Raw genomic sequence first — 16,608 nt, 5'->3', positions numbered from 1 at the left:
GTAACTCTTGACATCAAATGACCAGTTATTCTAATCGGATATTTTATAAGTGGATATTACCTTTCATACAAAACAACCTACCATATTTTTATATGTGTTGATTGTTTCTGTTGAGGGCAGGTTGGATTTCAGAAGGTCTATCTGATCAGCACTGTATAAACATGTTCTGAGATGGGCATCTAATACAGCCTTGCTGAATGTACCTGAAATATCCAAAAATAATAATATCATACAAGTAAAAGATAAAATTGTCATGATACTTGGTACCTTTTCTTACTTTTCAATACTTCATTTGTGATTAAATTCCCCCCAAGACATATATTTAGCTAAATTGTGTCCAAATTACCCTAAATCTGTTTCTGAGTAATCTTCTGATATAACGCAACAATTATTTTTAATTGTGACGTCAATTTTTAAAAATTGTGATGCAATACTTTGCGGGAACTTGCATGGTTTTAAGTAATGGCAGACAAATTTGCATACAAGTGTAAATACATCTATTGTCAATTTGTCAACTGTGCATTTTACAACATTGTAGGGAATTAATCTGACAAATCTGAAGAAATATTTTATAAACATCTAGACTATAATATATAATAAAAACTTTCCCCAAAACAATAGGCGTTCCGTGAAAACAGGCCTCAGGAACTGAAACTTTGAATTAATACTCGTCAAAAACAAAGTTATCAAAATTGACTACAAACTGTATTATTTTAAGTGAAATCCCTTACTCATTTACAAAATAAATCTTGAATTTGAACAAAGATTTCAACTTAAGAGCCCTTTTATTTAAACCTTCATGAAACCCAGGGCCAGCCCTTTCAAAATCAGTGTACACCTAAAGAGGCAAATTTTGAACTACAAATGCAAGTTCACTGTATTTGACAGCCAAACCTATTGGAGATTTCAAAGTGTCTTCCCTGGGTCTCTTGTATATTTCTAAGGAACCGCGCTTTTGAAACAAATTACAAAGGGCAGACAACTTGTTCATTTAAAAAAAAAAGAACAACTTACTTGAATCCATCAAATCTATGGCCCTGAGCAAAGCAACCGGGTGTGGTGCTGTTGTAGGTGTAGTTGGGTAGGCAGGAGGATCACCGGGCGAGACTGGAGTCTCGGGCGACATTGGAGATTGTAATGCATAGGTATAACCATTAGATGTATATACAAAATTCTGTTGCTCTGGAAACCTAAAACAACAAAAATATTTCATTATCTTTTAATGAATGATGAAAATTCATTCTGTTAGAGTGACAACTTTGTGTTTTATTCTTTTTCTAAAAGAATTATCTGAACTAAAAAAAAAGGAGATATATGATAAGAGCCACCATTCTTTGGCCCTTAAAATTGCACAAGTAGTAAAATTATTCACACCTTAAAAAATTTTGGTAATTAAATTAATAAATGAAGGTTCTGACATGTGTAGTTTTGAGTGCAGAAAAACCCCCTTGTGATGTCACAATGACATTATAATCATGTCAAAAATTTTCCATTTTTGTTCAATATGCAAGAATTTTTGTGCCCTAATGCAAAAATGTTAGACAAAATTCAAAAAATGTAAATATATAAATACCAATGTCTTATGAACATCTGAGTATTGTTATTTGGCAGATTTATAATAAAATTTGATTTTTGAATTCCAGGAACCAAAGATGTGGCCCGACCATCCCTTTCACTTGTAATATTTTTTTAACAAAAATCTTAGTTTTTAGTTATATAATAATTTAAGTCTAGTAAAATTATGTTTGGACCAGTAAATAGTAATGGTCCACTGGACAAAACATCGATTGGACCAAGCAGCATCTTTGAATACACTGTATTACATGGAATGGTACAAAATTCAAAATTAAATTCAAATAGCAAATAAAAGACTAACATATTATTTTACAACAATTTATCACAAATTGATATAGATGGGTTATTTAGCCTTGCACATTTTTATATAAATACAATTAAACTTTAACTGACAAAAATTTAAAGTTCAGTTCAGATCTTGGTTCAAATGTCAGGTTTACAAAAAAATATAAAATTTACAAAATAATTACTCATTCATGTCTGCTGAATTTCTAAAATAGCAAATAAAAAACCTATGTCTGTTTTCCTGCCTCCCATATGACATTCAGCTTGATTGCTGAGGATTAAAGATTTTATTGCCTTTCAAAACTTTTATTCAAGAAATAGTATTCTGTACCATTTGACTAGACTACCAATCCTGTTTCCACTTGAATATTTAAACCTATTTTTTTGGATGGAGACAGGAAACAGTAATATATTTTTTTGGTCTAAAATATTGGACATTGACATTTTTTTTAAAAAGCTTATAATAACTCAACAAGTTCCAGTAAGATTGAAATATATATTCAATTGTCTAATCAATTAAGTGACAGAAGTTCTATTTATAAGCAAAGTAGAATCAAGAACACTTATTAGTTACAATGGAAAAAATTGACACATGGATACAATTTTTAAAGAAACTTGTTCTTTCTTAAAGTGAAAATGAATATTAGAAAAAAAGTTTGATTAACAATCAAAAGAAAATTCAATGGTATTTAATAACCTGTGCATAGGTTGTGTTATGTCAGAGTTTTACTTCTGTTAAGTAGAGAATAAGAAGAAGATTTTGTGTAAGACAAGATATACATACAAATGATCACAGTAGACAGTGACCACTATACACAGGAATTAGATTATATTGTAACATGTTTGTCTTACGCTGGAGAAGTAAATTGACTGTTGTTATTTGGTGATACCATGCCTGTCGGTGATGTTTGATCGAACCCGTTAAGTCTATTCTGTTTAACATAGTTTGCCTCGTCCTCTACCTTCTCTCGTTGTTTCTTTGACATTCTACCAAACTTCACAGCTGAAAAATAAACTTGGATGTGTATACAAAAATCTTAAGTAATAAATTATTCTAAGCAAGAATAGGTCTTCACAGACAATTTTAAACCCATATTAAACATATTGCTAGTCAAAAATTAGACTTAACACCAAAAAAAAAACCAAAATACTGTAAGATATCTAGGGGTTAACACTTTTTTTCAGTCTTTAACATTTTATAAACATTCATCATGTTTATAGCATTTGTGAAATTAAATATAATGCATGAAATTTTATTCAATATGATTTTCGAGGAATTTTGAATTCATGCAAGCATCTATCTGATTACTGCCTAATAATTATTAAAGTTCCTTTGACAAAATTAAAATATCTCATATGACCTATAAAAGATTGTATAAAGAACTGTCAACATTATTCCCCAAGCTATTTATTTTTGCAACTTTTGTAGATGAGGTAGAAAAATAAAATGTATATGTATATATGTTGTATACAAGATGCAAGTTTGTACAAATTATAATTTTTACAGGGTTTTTGTACAAGTTATAAGTTTTTTGACACATACCTTTTTGCCCCAGGTGATAAAAGTTTATCTTCTAAAATTTATCAGCTTAATGTCATAAATTCAAATTTATATACTTTAACCTAACATTTATTGCTATTCTCCTTGTCCTAAAACTGGAAATAAGGACATGGTTTAAATTCTATTTTTATTTTTCTCCTTAAACCAAAATCATATCCATTAAAAGTCTTTTTGTGTTCTTATAATGTTTTTTGTATCAATACTTAGTATTAGACTGTATCATGTAGTCATGATGGAATATGACAGAAATATGCGAAAAAAGAAGACTATGAACTTGTATCATCCATTTGTGTTAAGCAGTTCATAAAACACTGATAACTAGTACAATAAAATGCTCCGCAGGGCGCAGCTTGATACGACCGCAGAGGTCGAACCCTGAACAGTTGGGGGAAGTATGGACACAACATTCAAGCTTGATACAGCTTTGGATTTGGATTGTGATTAAATATTTGACACAGCATAGGTTTCTAACACAGATTGAATGTGGTCTAAGAACTTAAAAATTTTAAATTGGACATTCACCTATTATGGTCCAATATCCAAAATCTAAATACATGGTTAGATTCGGCATATCAAAGAACCCCAATAATTCAATTTTTGATGAAATCAAACAAAGTTTAATTTTGGACCTTTTTGACCTCAATGTGGACAAAGTTGATAACAGGGCCCAAAAATCAAAAATCTAAATACATGGTTAGATTCAGCATATCAAAGAACCACATATATTCAATTTTTGTTGAAATCAAACAAAGTTTAATTTTGGACCCTGATTTGGACCAACTTGAAAACTGGGCCCATAATCAAAAATCTAAATACATGTTTAGATTCAGCATATCAAAGAACCCCAAGAATTCAATTTTTGTTAAAATCAAACTAAGTTTAATTTTGGACCCTTTGGACCTTAATGTAGACCAATTTGAAAACGGAACCAAAATTTAAGAATCTAAATACACAGTTAGATTCGGCATATCAAAGAACCCCAATAATTCAATTTTTGTTGAAATCAAACAAAGTTTAATTTTGGACCCCGATTTGGACCAACTTGAAAACTGGGCCCATAATCAAAAATCTAAATACATGTTTAGATTCAGCATATCAAAGAACCCTAAGAATTCAATTTTTGTTAAAATCAAACTAAGTTTAATTTTGGACCCTTTGGACCTTAATGTAGACCAATTTGAAAACGGAACCAAAAATTAAGAATCTAAATACACGGTTAGATTCGGCATATCAAAGAACCCCAATAATACAATTTTTGATGAAATCAAACAAAGTTTAATTTTGGACCCTTTTGACCTCAATGTGGACAAAGTTGATAACGGGGCCCAAAAATCAAAAATCTAAATACATGGTTAGATTCAGCATATCAAAGAACCACATATATTCAATTTTTGTTGAAATCAAACAAAGTTTAATTTTGGACCCTGATTTGGACCAACTTGAAAACTGGGCCCATAATCAAAAATCTAAATACATGTTTAGATTCAGCTTATCAAAGAACCCCAAGAATTCAATTTTTGTTAAAATCAAACTAAGTTTAATTTTGGACCCTTTGGACCTTAATGTAGACCAATTTGAAAACGGAACCAAAATTTAAGAATCTAAATACACAGTTAGATTCGGCATATCAAAGAACCCCAATAATTCAATTTTTGATGAAATCAAACAAAGTTTAATTTTGGACCCTTTGGACCTCAATGTGGACCAATTTAAAAACGGGGCCCAAAATCCAAAAACTAAATACACGGTTAGATTCAGAATATTAAAGAACCCCATGAAATCAAGAATAAAACCCCATTGAAATTGGTCAAGAAATAAGCAATTTATAGGAAGTATCTTCTTTTGCACAATCCTGTGCTATTAAATATTTCTTGCTATTGCGCAATACTGTACAATTGACAATTTCTTGCTATTGCGCAATATTGTGCTATTGGATATTTCTTGCTATTGCGCAATACTGTGCAATTGAAGATTTCTTGCTATTGCGCAATACTGTGCAATTGAAGATTTCTTGCTATTGTGCAATACTGTGCAATTGAAAATTTCTTGCTATTGCACAATACTAATTATATAATAATTTACACATCCTGTTTGGTGTGTATCTCCTACCATATCATTATTATTTGATTTTAAATATAAATCAGAAATAACCAACTTAAAATGGAAAATTTTAAAAGAAACAAAAAATGAAAAAAAGAAAAAAAAAGAAAAAAAAAAAAATCCCCCCCCCAAATTTTTTGAACCCCCTTATGATTCATCACCCCCAAACTCAATCCCAGCCTTCCCTTTGTGGTATGGTACCTTGCAGTACAATTTCAGAGAGATCCATACACTTGAACACAAGTTATTGTCTGGAAACTAGAAACAAATGTGTTTTTTGGCCCCTTTTTGGCCCCAAATTCCTAAACGTTTAGGGCAATTACCCCCAAACTCAAACCCAGCTTTCCCTTTGTGATATGGAACCTTGTAGTACAATTTCAGAAAGATCCATACACTTACACACAAGTTATTGTCATGAAACTAGAAAAATGCTTGTTTTTTGCCCCTTTTTTGGCCCCTAATTCCTAAAATTTGGAGGCAATTACCCCCAAAATCAATCCCAGCATTCCTTTAGTGATATGGAACCTTGTGGTACAATGTCAGAGAGATCCATACACTAACACACAAGTTATGTGTGGAAGTTACAAAAATGCTTATTTTTGGCCCCTTTTTGGCCCCTAATTCCTTTACTGTTATTACCATAACCCCCAAAATCAATCCCAACCTTCCTTTTGTGGTATTGAACCTTGTGGTAAAATTTCATAAAGATCCATTCACTTAAACTAAAGTTAGAGTGCGAAAACCAATGTGTCTTCGGACGACGCCGGACGACGACGACGACGCCAACGTCATACCAATATACGACCACAAAAATTTTTTTGCGGTCGTATAAAAAGTCTGTACAAATTATAATTTGTACAACATTACAATATGTACACAACATATATAAAGTGGCGAATATGACCAACTTAGGATCCCTTCTGATATGAATACATGATCAAAATAAAGAAAATCATGAATATAAATCTCTGTAAAAACAGTTAAACGCAAATAAAATAACAACGAAAATTATACAGTATGACAGACGCTTACCATCTCTTGACATGCCAAGCGCTAGACATTTCTGTAGCCTACAGAATTGACATCTATTTCTGTTTACTCTGTCTATCACACAGTTTCTATTCCTTGGACACTGATAATTGACAGGTCCTGCCTGACTTCTCCTGAAGAAACCCTGAAATATAAATTGTCAGCTAATTACTTCAGCATTTCTAAGACAAAAACAAAAGTGTTGCCTGCATCTCCAAAAAATGTAAGCAAAAATGGAGAAAGCCATTTTTTGGTATGGAAAACCCCAAAAATCTATCAGAACAAAAAATTAAAACTAGAAAGTGCACAACTGCATGTGCTGAAAAAGACATTTGTACAGTTTTTTTAAAATTCTGTCAAGAAGGTTGTCAAGTAAAGTGTAGAATAACAATGTGAAAACAACAACAAGGCGACGATGACAGGAGAGATCCTATGTGTTCCTATGGATTCGTTGTCAGCTGACACAAAAATAAATAAATCAACTGCAATGATCATCATACTAATGCTGATCATTATCTTTATACAGCACAGGCATGGTGTTTCATTCAATAGGTATTTTAGTATTTAAATCTCGTAAGTTTTGCTGTGAATATTATTATTTCTTTCCCACTAACTTAAATATCAGGAAAAGTAATTTTACTAAAAACAGAACAATTTAAGGGCTATTCCATTATAATGTATGTGGGAGGGTAGGAAAGAACTTTCAAAATATCCATACAACCAAGAACCATTTTTTAGATAATTTTGCATAATGGTAATAGACGCATACTGAAATAAAAAGACCCTTGACCCACATTCAATAATTCAACTTTCCTTCCTACCCTCCCACATACATTTTAATGGAATAGCCCTAAAAAAATTTCAAGAAATCTTAGTTTTCAATTGCCAATTTTTGTTTATTCAAATCAAATCAAATCAAGTTACACGGTATATTTATAAGTTCACAATTTATAATGTCAACTACAGTTTAATAGTAACATATATTAAACAATACAACACAGACATATTATACATATAAATATATATCTTATTCATTTGCAAAATTTTGTTTATTCCTTGTATATCTTTTATTATAACTGGAGTATTGCTTATGGCTGGTGAATCAGTCAATGAAATAATTACCTTGCAACCTTCACATGTAATAACACCATAATGGACTCCTGATGACTTATCTCCACAGACTTTACATGGTATAACTTCTATTTGTGCTGCAATGATAGTTTAAATCAATGTTATTAGAATAGAAATATTCATGTTTGAGTCATCCATTTCTAAATCATTTATCATCCATGTAATGCTTTACTTGGCCATAATAGTACTTATTTATTCTTAGAGTTTTTCTTCTTGGTAAATATCAAAACCTTAAACAAAAGCTTCCTTTGTACCAAAAAAAGAAATCTGTTTAGGGCTGTTCTAGAATTAAAGCATGGTGATGCAGCATGGGAGACACTTTTTTAAGACCCTGACCACCCATAAAATAAAACTTTTCATTTTACTTGTAATTCTTACAAAATTCTAAGGAAAATGCAACCACCCATATTTATTTAATTTTGAGTGCCCCCCATCTCCCCAACATGATAAATTTTGGAACAGCCCTTACACAAATTAATACCTGATGTTAAGACATAACAAGTGTATATTTGGACTATTTCAAAAATAAAATAACTGTGGGGTGGACAGCATGTATTATCAAATAATTGTTTGCACACACTTCTTTTTCCTTGAACAAAACATATATACTAACGGGATATATATATATATTTACAATAAAGAGCCTTCACTTCTCACAGCTTTGGATCAGCCCTAAACAAATACTTAGATTTCCAATGTGATTTAAACTTTGAAGTCTTAATACTATAAAGGATTATTCATTACTTTTATTTACAAATCTGATTAAACAAACTTACATGCACTTGAATTGGTAAAATTAATCTAAAGGACTATTCCATTAAAATGGATGTTTGAGGGAAGGAAGGGATTTACAAAATTCCCCACAACCATCATACTTTCATAGAATAAATTTGCATATACCAAATTGAAATACAACCATAAATAACACATGACTAATGTCCAAAAATAAAACTTGCCTTTCTACACTCCCCTGTCCATTTTAATGGAATATCCCTGAAAGGCACTTATCAAAAATAAATAATAAACACTTCAAAATTTATGTTTATGCTAGGTGAATAATCTAGTCATTCCAAAGTTTAACATTGGAAGCTCTTCAGAAATTTTGCATTTGAAAGACTCCTGTAAAATTCTATTTTCTCCAATAAATTAATCATCTGATTCCTTTTTAATTTTACTCCACTAGTATGTAACTATTATTCACATACTTATCCCCTGCAGAACAAAAGAATCTTTATTTCCATGAACCCGGCATTTTCAGTGATATACTTTCACTTTGAACAAGATATTACGATCTCACGTTATTTCCTCATTGTACTTGTCATCATGGGAGATCATTCATGCATGTAGATTGACATGGGCTACATGCATTTGAACAATTGGATGACGAGGCAAATCACATTAATATATGCAGGTCAACAGGATTGTATGCTTCCATTATAAATCAAACACCAAAATCTTAACTTTTCAACCATTCATAAATTTCGTTGAAAAACACCATCAATTAGTATTATCTTTGTCCTTCTATAAACAAAAGAGAAAACAATAGACGTATTTACACTTGTATGCAAATTTGTCCGCCATTACGTAAAATCACACAGGTTCCCGTAAACTTCATAATTCAAAACATTTGACGTCACAATTAAAAAGTGATTGTTGTCTGACGTCAAAAAGTGATTCGGAGTAGATCTAAGGTCATTCGGAGGCAATATATAGCTAAATACCAAAAGTGTAAATACGTTTATTTACCTTTCATATTTTCATGTGGTTTACGTGGGCTACTACTATCCACAAAACTTTTGACATCATTCTTTAAACTGAAACCAGTTGTTGGTGAAGGTAACTGTATATGTAACTGACCGGACTGGTCACCGGTACCAGACTGCTGATGGGAGATACTCTCTGAAAATATAAAGAAATGTGGTTATCAAGCTTACTTATTGTTCATTATTAACAAGTGAAACTGCAAGCGACTGCTCACTGATGATACCCCGCCCAAATATTTCGGTAAACAGGAAGTTGTTGAGTGATGAATCTGAAAACGCATCACACTGTATAGATGACTTATATAAACCCTGAAACCAAATTTCAGAAATCCTTGTATTGTAGTTCCTGAGAAAAATGTGACGAAAATTTTCAACTTGGCTATCATGTGTAAAATGATACAAGTGTTCGGTAAACAGGAAGTTGTTGAGTGATGAATCTGAAAACGCATCACACAGTATAGCTGACTTATTTAAACATTATGAGGTGTACAAGAAGCTTGAAAATGCCCAGCGTTTACATTTAACACCCGAAGCATCAGGGTTTAAGCTAGGATTTTGAGGGCTTTAGTCACTTTTGTGGGGGATGAAAATCAACCTTATTTTGGGTAGCAGCAAGGTACCTAGGATGTATATGACTATCTATACATCTTTGTCAGACTTTAAAGGATTTGGCATACTAGGCAGTTACTGCATGATTTGACTGATGTGGCACTTTTAATATGAAGATAAGGATAGAAGATCTAGAAATCTAGTTCACAATTTCACTTCAGTTAGTTTCAGGGTACATTCCTAATCAGCAAAAGTTGGGATCCATTTTTTTTTAAAACCAGGAATCACAGCATAAATGAACTTGTAAGGACTATTTCACTGCATTATTCATACTCATTATCCTTGAAAACGTTTTAATTAATTCTATAAAGTTGGAACCAAGGATTTGTACAAATCCTTATTGGAACAATTCTAATGACTTTAACATGTTTAAATTGTAAATTTATCATGAATAGATCACGTTTACTTTCGATTTCCAAATGAAATGACAAGAGTGCACACGCTGAAATGTCTCGCCTTCTTTACTAACCATTGATTTAATGTTGATAGTCCTAAATACAAAGCTTTACTATAAGTAACACATAAACTTAACATGATCCAAGAAAATGAGGTCAAGGTCAGATAAACCAAACGATAAATACATGTACATGTTACAATCATTCAATAAACCAAACATAGTTGACCTATTGCTTATTGTTTCTAAGAAACAGTCTTAAACAAGAAAACTTAACATTGACCAATGAACCATGAAAATGAGGTCAAGGTCAGATGAACCATGCCAGACAGACATGTACACCTTAAAATCAATTTAGGCATTAAATATAGTTGACCTATTGCTTATAGTATCTAAGAAACAAACTTAACCATGAAAACTTAACATTGACCAATGAACCATGAAAATAAGGTCAAGGTCAGATGATACCTGCCAGACAGACATATACACCTTACAATCCTTGCATACATCAAATATAGTTGATCTATTGCTTATAGTATTAGAAATACAGACCAAAACACCAAAACTTAACACTAAGAAATGAACCATGAAAATGAGGTCAAGGTCAAATAAAACCTGTGCGACTGACATGTACATCATAAAATATGTCCATACACCATTTATAGTTGACCTATTGCATATAGTATTAGAAAAAAAGACCAAAACTCAAAAACTTAACTTTGACCACTGAACCATGAAAATGAGGTCAAGGTCAGACACCTACCAGTTGGACATGTACACCTTACAATCATTCCATATACCAAATATAGTAGACCTACTGCTTAAAGTATCTGATATATGGACTTGACCACGAAAACTTAACCTTGTTCACTGATCCATGAAATGGGGTCGAGGTCAAATGAAAATTGTCTGAAGGGCATGAGGACCTTGCAAGATACGCACATACTAAATATAGTTATCCTATTACTCATAATAAGAAAGAAATTAACATTACAAAAAATGTTGACTTTATAAGTAGTCACTGAACCATTAAAATGAGGTCAAGGACAATGGACATATGACAGATGGAAACTTTGTAACATAAGGCATCTATATACAAAGTATGAAGCATCCAGGTCTTCTAGCTTCTAAAATGTAAAGCTTTTAAGAAGATAGCTAACACCGCCGCCGGATCACTATCCCTATGTCGAGCTTTGTCGCAGGCTCGACAAAAACGGGAAGTGACAAGTGGATAATAAATTCAGAATGAATCCAGATTCATCTACGGATTGGTTCGTGTTTAAAAAAGGCAGGAAATTATCATTTTTTAAATTAAATTTGCTAAATAAGAACTATATTTGTCTCTCTCGTTTAGTTTGATACTTAAATATTTGGTATTTTACGTTTGAGTGTCTTTAAATTCATAAGAATACTTTCGCGCACGCGCAGTTCATCGTAAAGGAAGCACCTGTTTGACTTGTGAAAACATTTCTGAATGTTATGAATAAAGTTCTATCTTATTAATCGAAATTGTCGAAAGTTTTTGATTAAAAGTTATATCAAATATGACGAAAATACATTCATTTGACGCAACTACGACAAGCGAACTGCAAATTGTGATCGTTTGAGAAATATTGAAATTAAAATGCCAACTGTCCATGGGAAAACTCAAATGACGAAACTACGACAAAAGAACTGCAAATTGTTCTCGTTTGAAATTGAAATGCGGACTGACTGATTTTACTGGGGAAACAAAAATAATTTTGATGATCAATTATGAGGTTGATTAAATAATTAACGGATAAGTGACCCATCCCATGGCGATCAAGCGGGATTATCTGTAAATCACAACTTATAACACCTGCTGTAAATTTTAATTAGCTGAGGGTCATAAACTTGTCAGAAACAATAAGACCAGTAGAATCATAGTATTTTCATGCGAAAATATATTTACTCTTTCCAAATTTAAGTGACGAAATTGATTTGGAATACTTTCGTCATTTTGAAAACCGTTTCGTAAATGACGAGCGCTAGCAAAATCACTGCGAAGCATACATGTGATGTCACCTTGTTTAGTTGCCAAAGACAATAACATCATTTTGCAGAATTTTCGTTTTATGAAATTTCACATCAAAATAATAACTGAAACGGACTGATTTGTTTATTTTGCTTTAGAATATAGATAATCTAATTGTATTTGAAGCTTGGCCTAGGTAAAACTTGAATTTACTGTTGCAAATATCCATTTACCAGCTCTGCTACACGTGGCTAGGTAAATTTTATTTGTGACAGTAAAACCGGCATTTAACGTAGACCAAGTTTCAAATAAAATAGTTATCTCTTAAATGTACATATATGGGTTTGGAGGCACTTACTTACCTATGCCCCCAACCATTTAATTTTAATTGCAAATTCAATCATTAGTTGTGTTCATGCTTATTATAACTAGCAGTGATTGCCTATTTCCCGTTAAGGTGTAATACCACCAAATCATAGTATGTCACATCCAGTTGCATACGAAAAAAGGTCGAAAAAAAATATTCCCTTGAATTTGACAGTTGTAGGTAATTAATCCTACATTTCATTGCAGTAAAACATTTCTGGGTCATAAACATATATCTTGGGTATTTAAAAGCACCATTATTTTTTTTATTTGGGGTTTCTATAGAATATTTTGAAAACTTGAGGTTACATGGTTACTAAAGCTTGTACACAGATTAATAAAAGGGGAAAATTTGATTGGTTAACTCCCAGTGATGGTTATTTTCTTATATGCAATGAAATGTTATGTGAAATTTTTTCTATAGTACTGGATAGGATAAAACTTTACTCATGCCAAGTATTTCTTTATTGGAAACAAAGACAAATTCTGCACAATTTTTTTTAAAATTGCAAATTTAACAAAGACTAATAGGGGAAAATCAATGGTGGTATTACACCTTAAGAACAATGTGTATTACCTTTATATCTTGCCTTGAAAGGTCTGAATAATCAAACGTAAATTCTAAATTTGAAATGTAGACGTTTCCAGCAATTATCCCCACCCTAACAAGAGGCTCTTAAGAGCCTGAATCGCTCACTTGATTTGCTAAAGCTTAATTCATTCATCAATCATGATTTATATTTTTGAGTAATAATGTATATCGGTGTTTGCTTAAAAATGCATCTTTCTTTTTTTTGGGATGGGAGGGGGGGGGGGGGGGGTCATATATGCCTCAAAATAAATATCTAAGTTACTGGTATGTTCTTAGTGCTTAAGAGATGAAATATAACAAGAACTCTGTGAGTATTGCATGGCAATACATAATCCCCTATTTGTTAAAAATCATTGTATTGGAACAAAATTCTAAGTTGATCTATTACATGTATCTATAAGTAAACCTGGTGATAAGGAGTTGAATTAAGTCTTATAGTTTCAGGGAAAAAGTAATGATTCAAGAAGAAAATTGTGAAAAATAAATCTTTCAAGGGAAATAACCAAAACTATAATTTCTCCCAAAAAAAAAAATTCCTACAGCAACCCAACAACAGATTGGCAATTTGTTCTGAACATGTTCATGCAGATAGATCAATACTATTTTTCTCATTTACACTTTCTTCTTATCTACTATAATTTTCAAGAAAATAATCAAAATCTATAATGTCCTAACAAATAACTACTAACAGTAACCCAACAATAAATTCTCAAAATTCTCCAATTGGCATGAAAATTTCATAATAGATAAATATTTGCCTAATCATCACTCTAACTCTCTTTCACGTCTGCTCTAATTGCTTTAGTTTTTGAGATGTAAGCCAAAAACTGCATTTGACCCCTATGTTTTATTTTTAGCCATGGCGGCCATGTTTGTTGATGGATCAAAACTTCGGATACAATTTTAGCCTAGATACCCTAAGGAACATTTATTTAAAGTTTGAATGTATTTGGCCCAGTGGTTTCAGAGAAGATTTTTGAAATAGTTTACGAGAGACGACGAAAACTACCAAATTAGTGGCAGCAACCCAACAATGGTTTGTTTGATTTGTTTGAAAATTTCAGGGCTGGTAGATCCTGACCTGTTTGACATTTTTACCCCCTGTCAGATTTGCTCTAAATGCTTTACTTTTTGATATATAAGCAAAAAGCTGCATTTGACCCCTATGTTCTATTTTTAGTCATGGTGGCCATGTTTGTTGATGGATCAAAATTTTGGATACAATTTATAAACTAGACACCCAAAGGAATATTCATTTAAAGTTTGAAGGTATTTGGCCCAGTAGTTTCAGAGGAGAAGATTTATAAAATAGTAAGACAGAAAATTACCAATTTAGTGGCAGCAACCCAACAATGGTTTGTTTGATTTGTTTGAAATTTTTTTAGGGCTGGTAGATCTTGACCTGTTTAACATATTTACCCCCTGTCAGATTTGCTCTAAATGCTTTACTTTTTGAGATATAAGCCAAATACTGCATTTGACCCCTATGTTCTATTTTTAGTCATGGCGGCCATGTTTGTTGATGGATCAAAATTTCGGATACAATTTATAAACTAGACACCCAAAGGAATATTCATTTAAAGTTTGAAGGTATTTGGCCCAGTAGTTTCAGAGAAGATTTTTGAAATAGTTTACGACGACGGACGCAAAGTGATGGCATAAGCTCACATGGGGCCCTTTGGGCCCGGTGAGCTAAAAAGAAGGTGTACCTTTAAGATCACTAGCTTTAGACACCATCTCGGCATCTGTATACTGAGGCGAGATCTGTGATGCAGCCTGCTGTAGAAGTAGTTCTGATTGTTCCCTGCTGACCAATAGCTGAAAATTGCCATTGTCTGAAATTTAGAAAGTATTCTTATTATACACATCTTGTCAACAACAAATGAGACTAGGATTTTCAGAACATTTTGTATATATTATTCGTCTATATCGCTGCAGTGCAAGCGAACTTTTTAAATACAAAAAAAATTATTGATTTTGATGGTTTTAGACATGTAAACTTGAACTAGAAGACTTTTAAGATCATTTTGTATATATTATTCTTTTGTTACAGATACTTTCACCACATTGCAAATATATCTAATAGATGATATAAACTCAATTACAGAAGTAATTTCTAATTTCCTACAAAATGACCACGACAGCTCAGGTGGGTATGGATAAGTTTGAATATGACATACTTTAAGTTTTGAGTTATTTCCTTTGGCAGCCATTTTAGAGGTGCATATATTGGTTTTTTTCCTGAATTGACTAGCCACATTGAAACATGTGGTATACACTCTGATAAGAGATCCTTACTAGATTATAGAGATTAACTAAACAAGGCTTAAAGAAGTTTAAATTGTTCAAAAAACAGCTTTTTTCTCAAATTCTAGCGTTTAAGTTTGAAGTGTAACAAGTTGAATTTGGCTGATATATGTAGAAATTTGTGAAAATAGAATTCCAACATAGTGTCAAAAAGGAAATAGCTTGATGATATTTTGCTCAAATTGTATTACAGCTTTTCTATAAAAGCATGCAAAGCAAACCTTTGATCAATTTGCTTGCTATGTTTGCTTGGATGTTTGTTAACAAAAGGGTAGGCAGAGTTTCAGACTGTTCAATATATACTGGTATTTGATGGGACAATAAAAATTGACATACAATGTGAAACTTAACATTTAAATAAAGTTAATGTTTATTATCTAATCAAATTCTAGTATATAGTAAACAGACTGAAATAGACTACCTACCTGTTGTTTAAAAAACATCCAAACAAACATAGCAAGCAAGTTGATCAAAGGTTTGCTTTGCATGATTTTATAGAAAAGCTGTAATCGATAATTATATATTGTCATTTCTATCTGTCAATCATGAGAGTGTAATTGATGTTTTTTCTTTCCAACTTTCAACAAAAGAAATAAAATGCTTCGCTGGGCGCAGCTTGATACGACCGCAGAGGTCGAACCCTGAACAGTTGGGGCAAGTATGGACACAACATTCAAGCTTGATACAGCTCTGAATTTGGATTGTGATTAAATATTTGACACAGCATAGGTTTCTGACACAGAAAGAATGTGGTCTAAGAACTTAAATTTTTTTAATTTACCTATTATGGTCCAATGTCCAAAATCAAAATACATGGTTAGATTCAGCATATCAAAGAACCCCATATATTCAATTTTTGTTGAAATCAAACAAAGTTTAATTTTGGACCCCAACTTGGAC

At 32.1% G+C, this 16,608-nt stretch overlaps 1 protein-coding gene across 2 annotated transcripts in view; it reads right to left on the bottom strand.

Moving 5' to 3' along the window:
• Positions 1–16,608, bottom strand: part of LOC127721801 (probable nuclear hormone receptor HR3) — a 42,584-nt gene that overhangs the window by 11,179 nt on the left and 14,797 nt on the right. For both annotated transcript variants that reach the window (XM_052228593.1, XM_052228592.1), the window contains exons 4-10: positions 15,111–15,236; positions 9,428–9,580; positions 7,673–7,758; positions 6,554–6,695; positions 2,713–2,863; positions 1,015–1,190; positions 82–203 (exon numbers count right to left, since the gene is read on the bottom strand). In XM_052228593.1, coding sequence (XP_052084553.1) covers positions 82–203; positions 1,015–1,190; positions 2,713–2,863; positions 6,554–6,695; positions 7,673–7,758; positions 9,428–9,580; positions 15,111–15,236 — 956 coding nt within the window. The remainder of the gene's footprint in view (positions 1–81; positions 204–1,014; positions 1,191–2,712; positions 2,864–6,553; positions 6,696–7,672; positions 7,759–9,427; positions 9,581–15,110; positions 15,237–16,608) is intronic.

This window comes from Mytilus californianus, unplaced genomic scaffold, assembly GCF_021869535.1.
Source record: "Mytilus californianus isolate M0D057914Y unplaced genomic scaffold, xbMytCali1.0.p SCAF_12, whole genome shotgun sequence".
Taxonomy (NCBI): Eukaryota; Metazoa; Mollusca; class Bivalvia; order Mytilida; family Mytilidae; genus Mytilus; species Mytilus californianus.
This window is presented reverse-complemented; position numbering and strand designations above follow the sequence as displayed.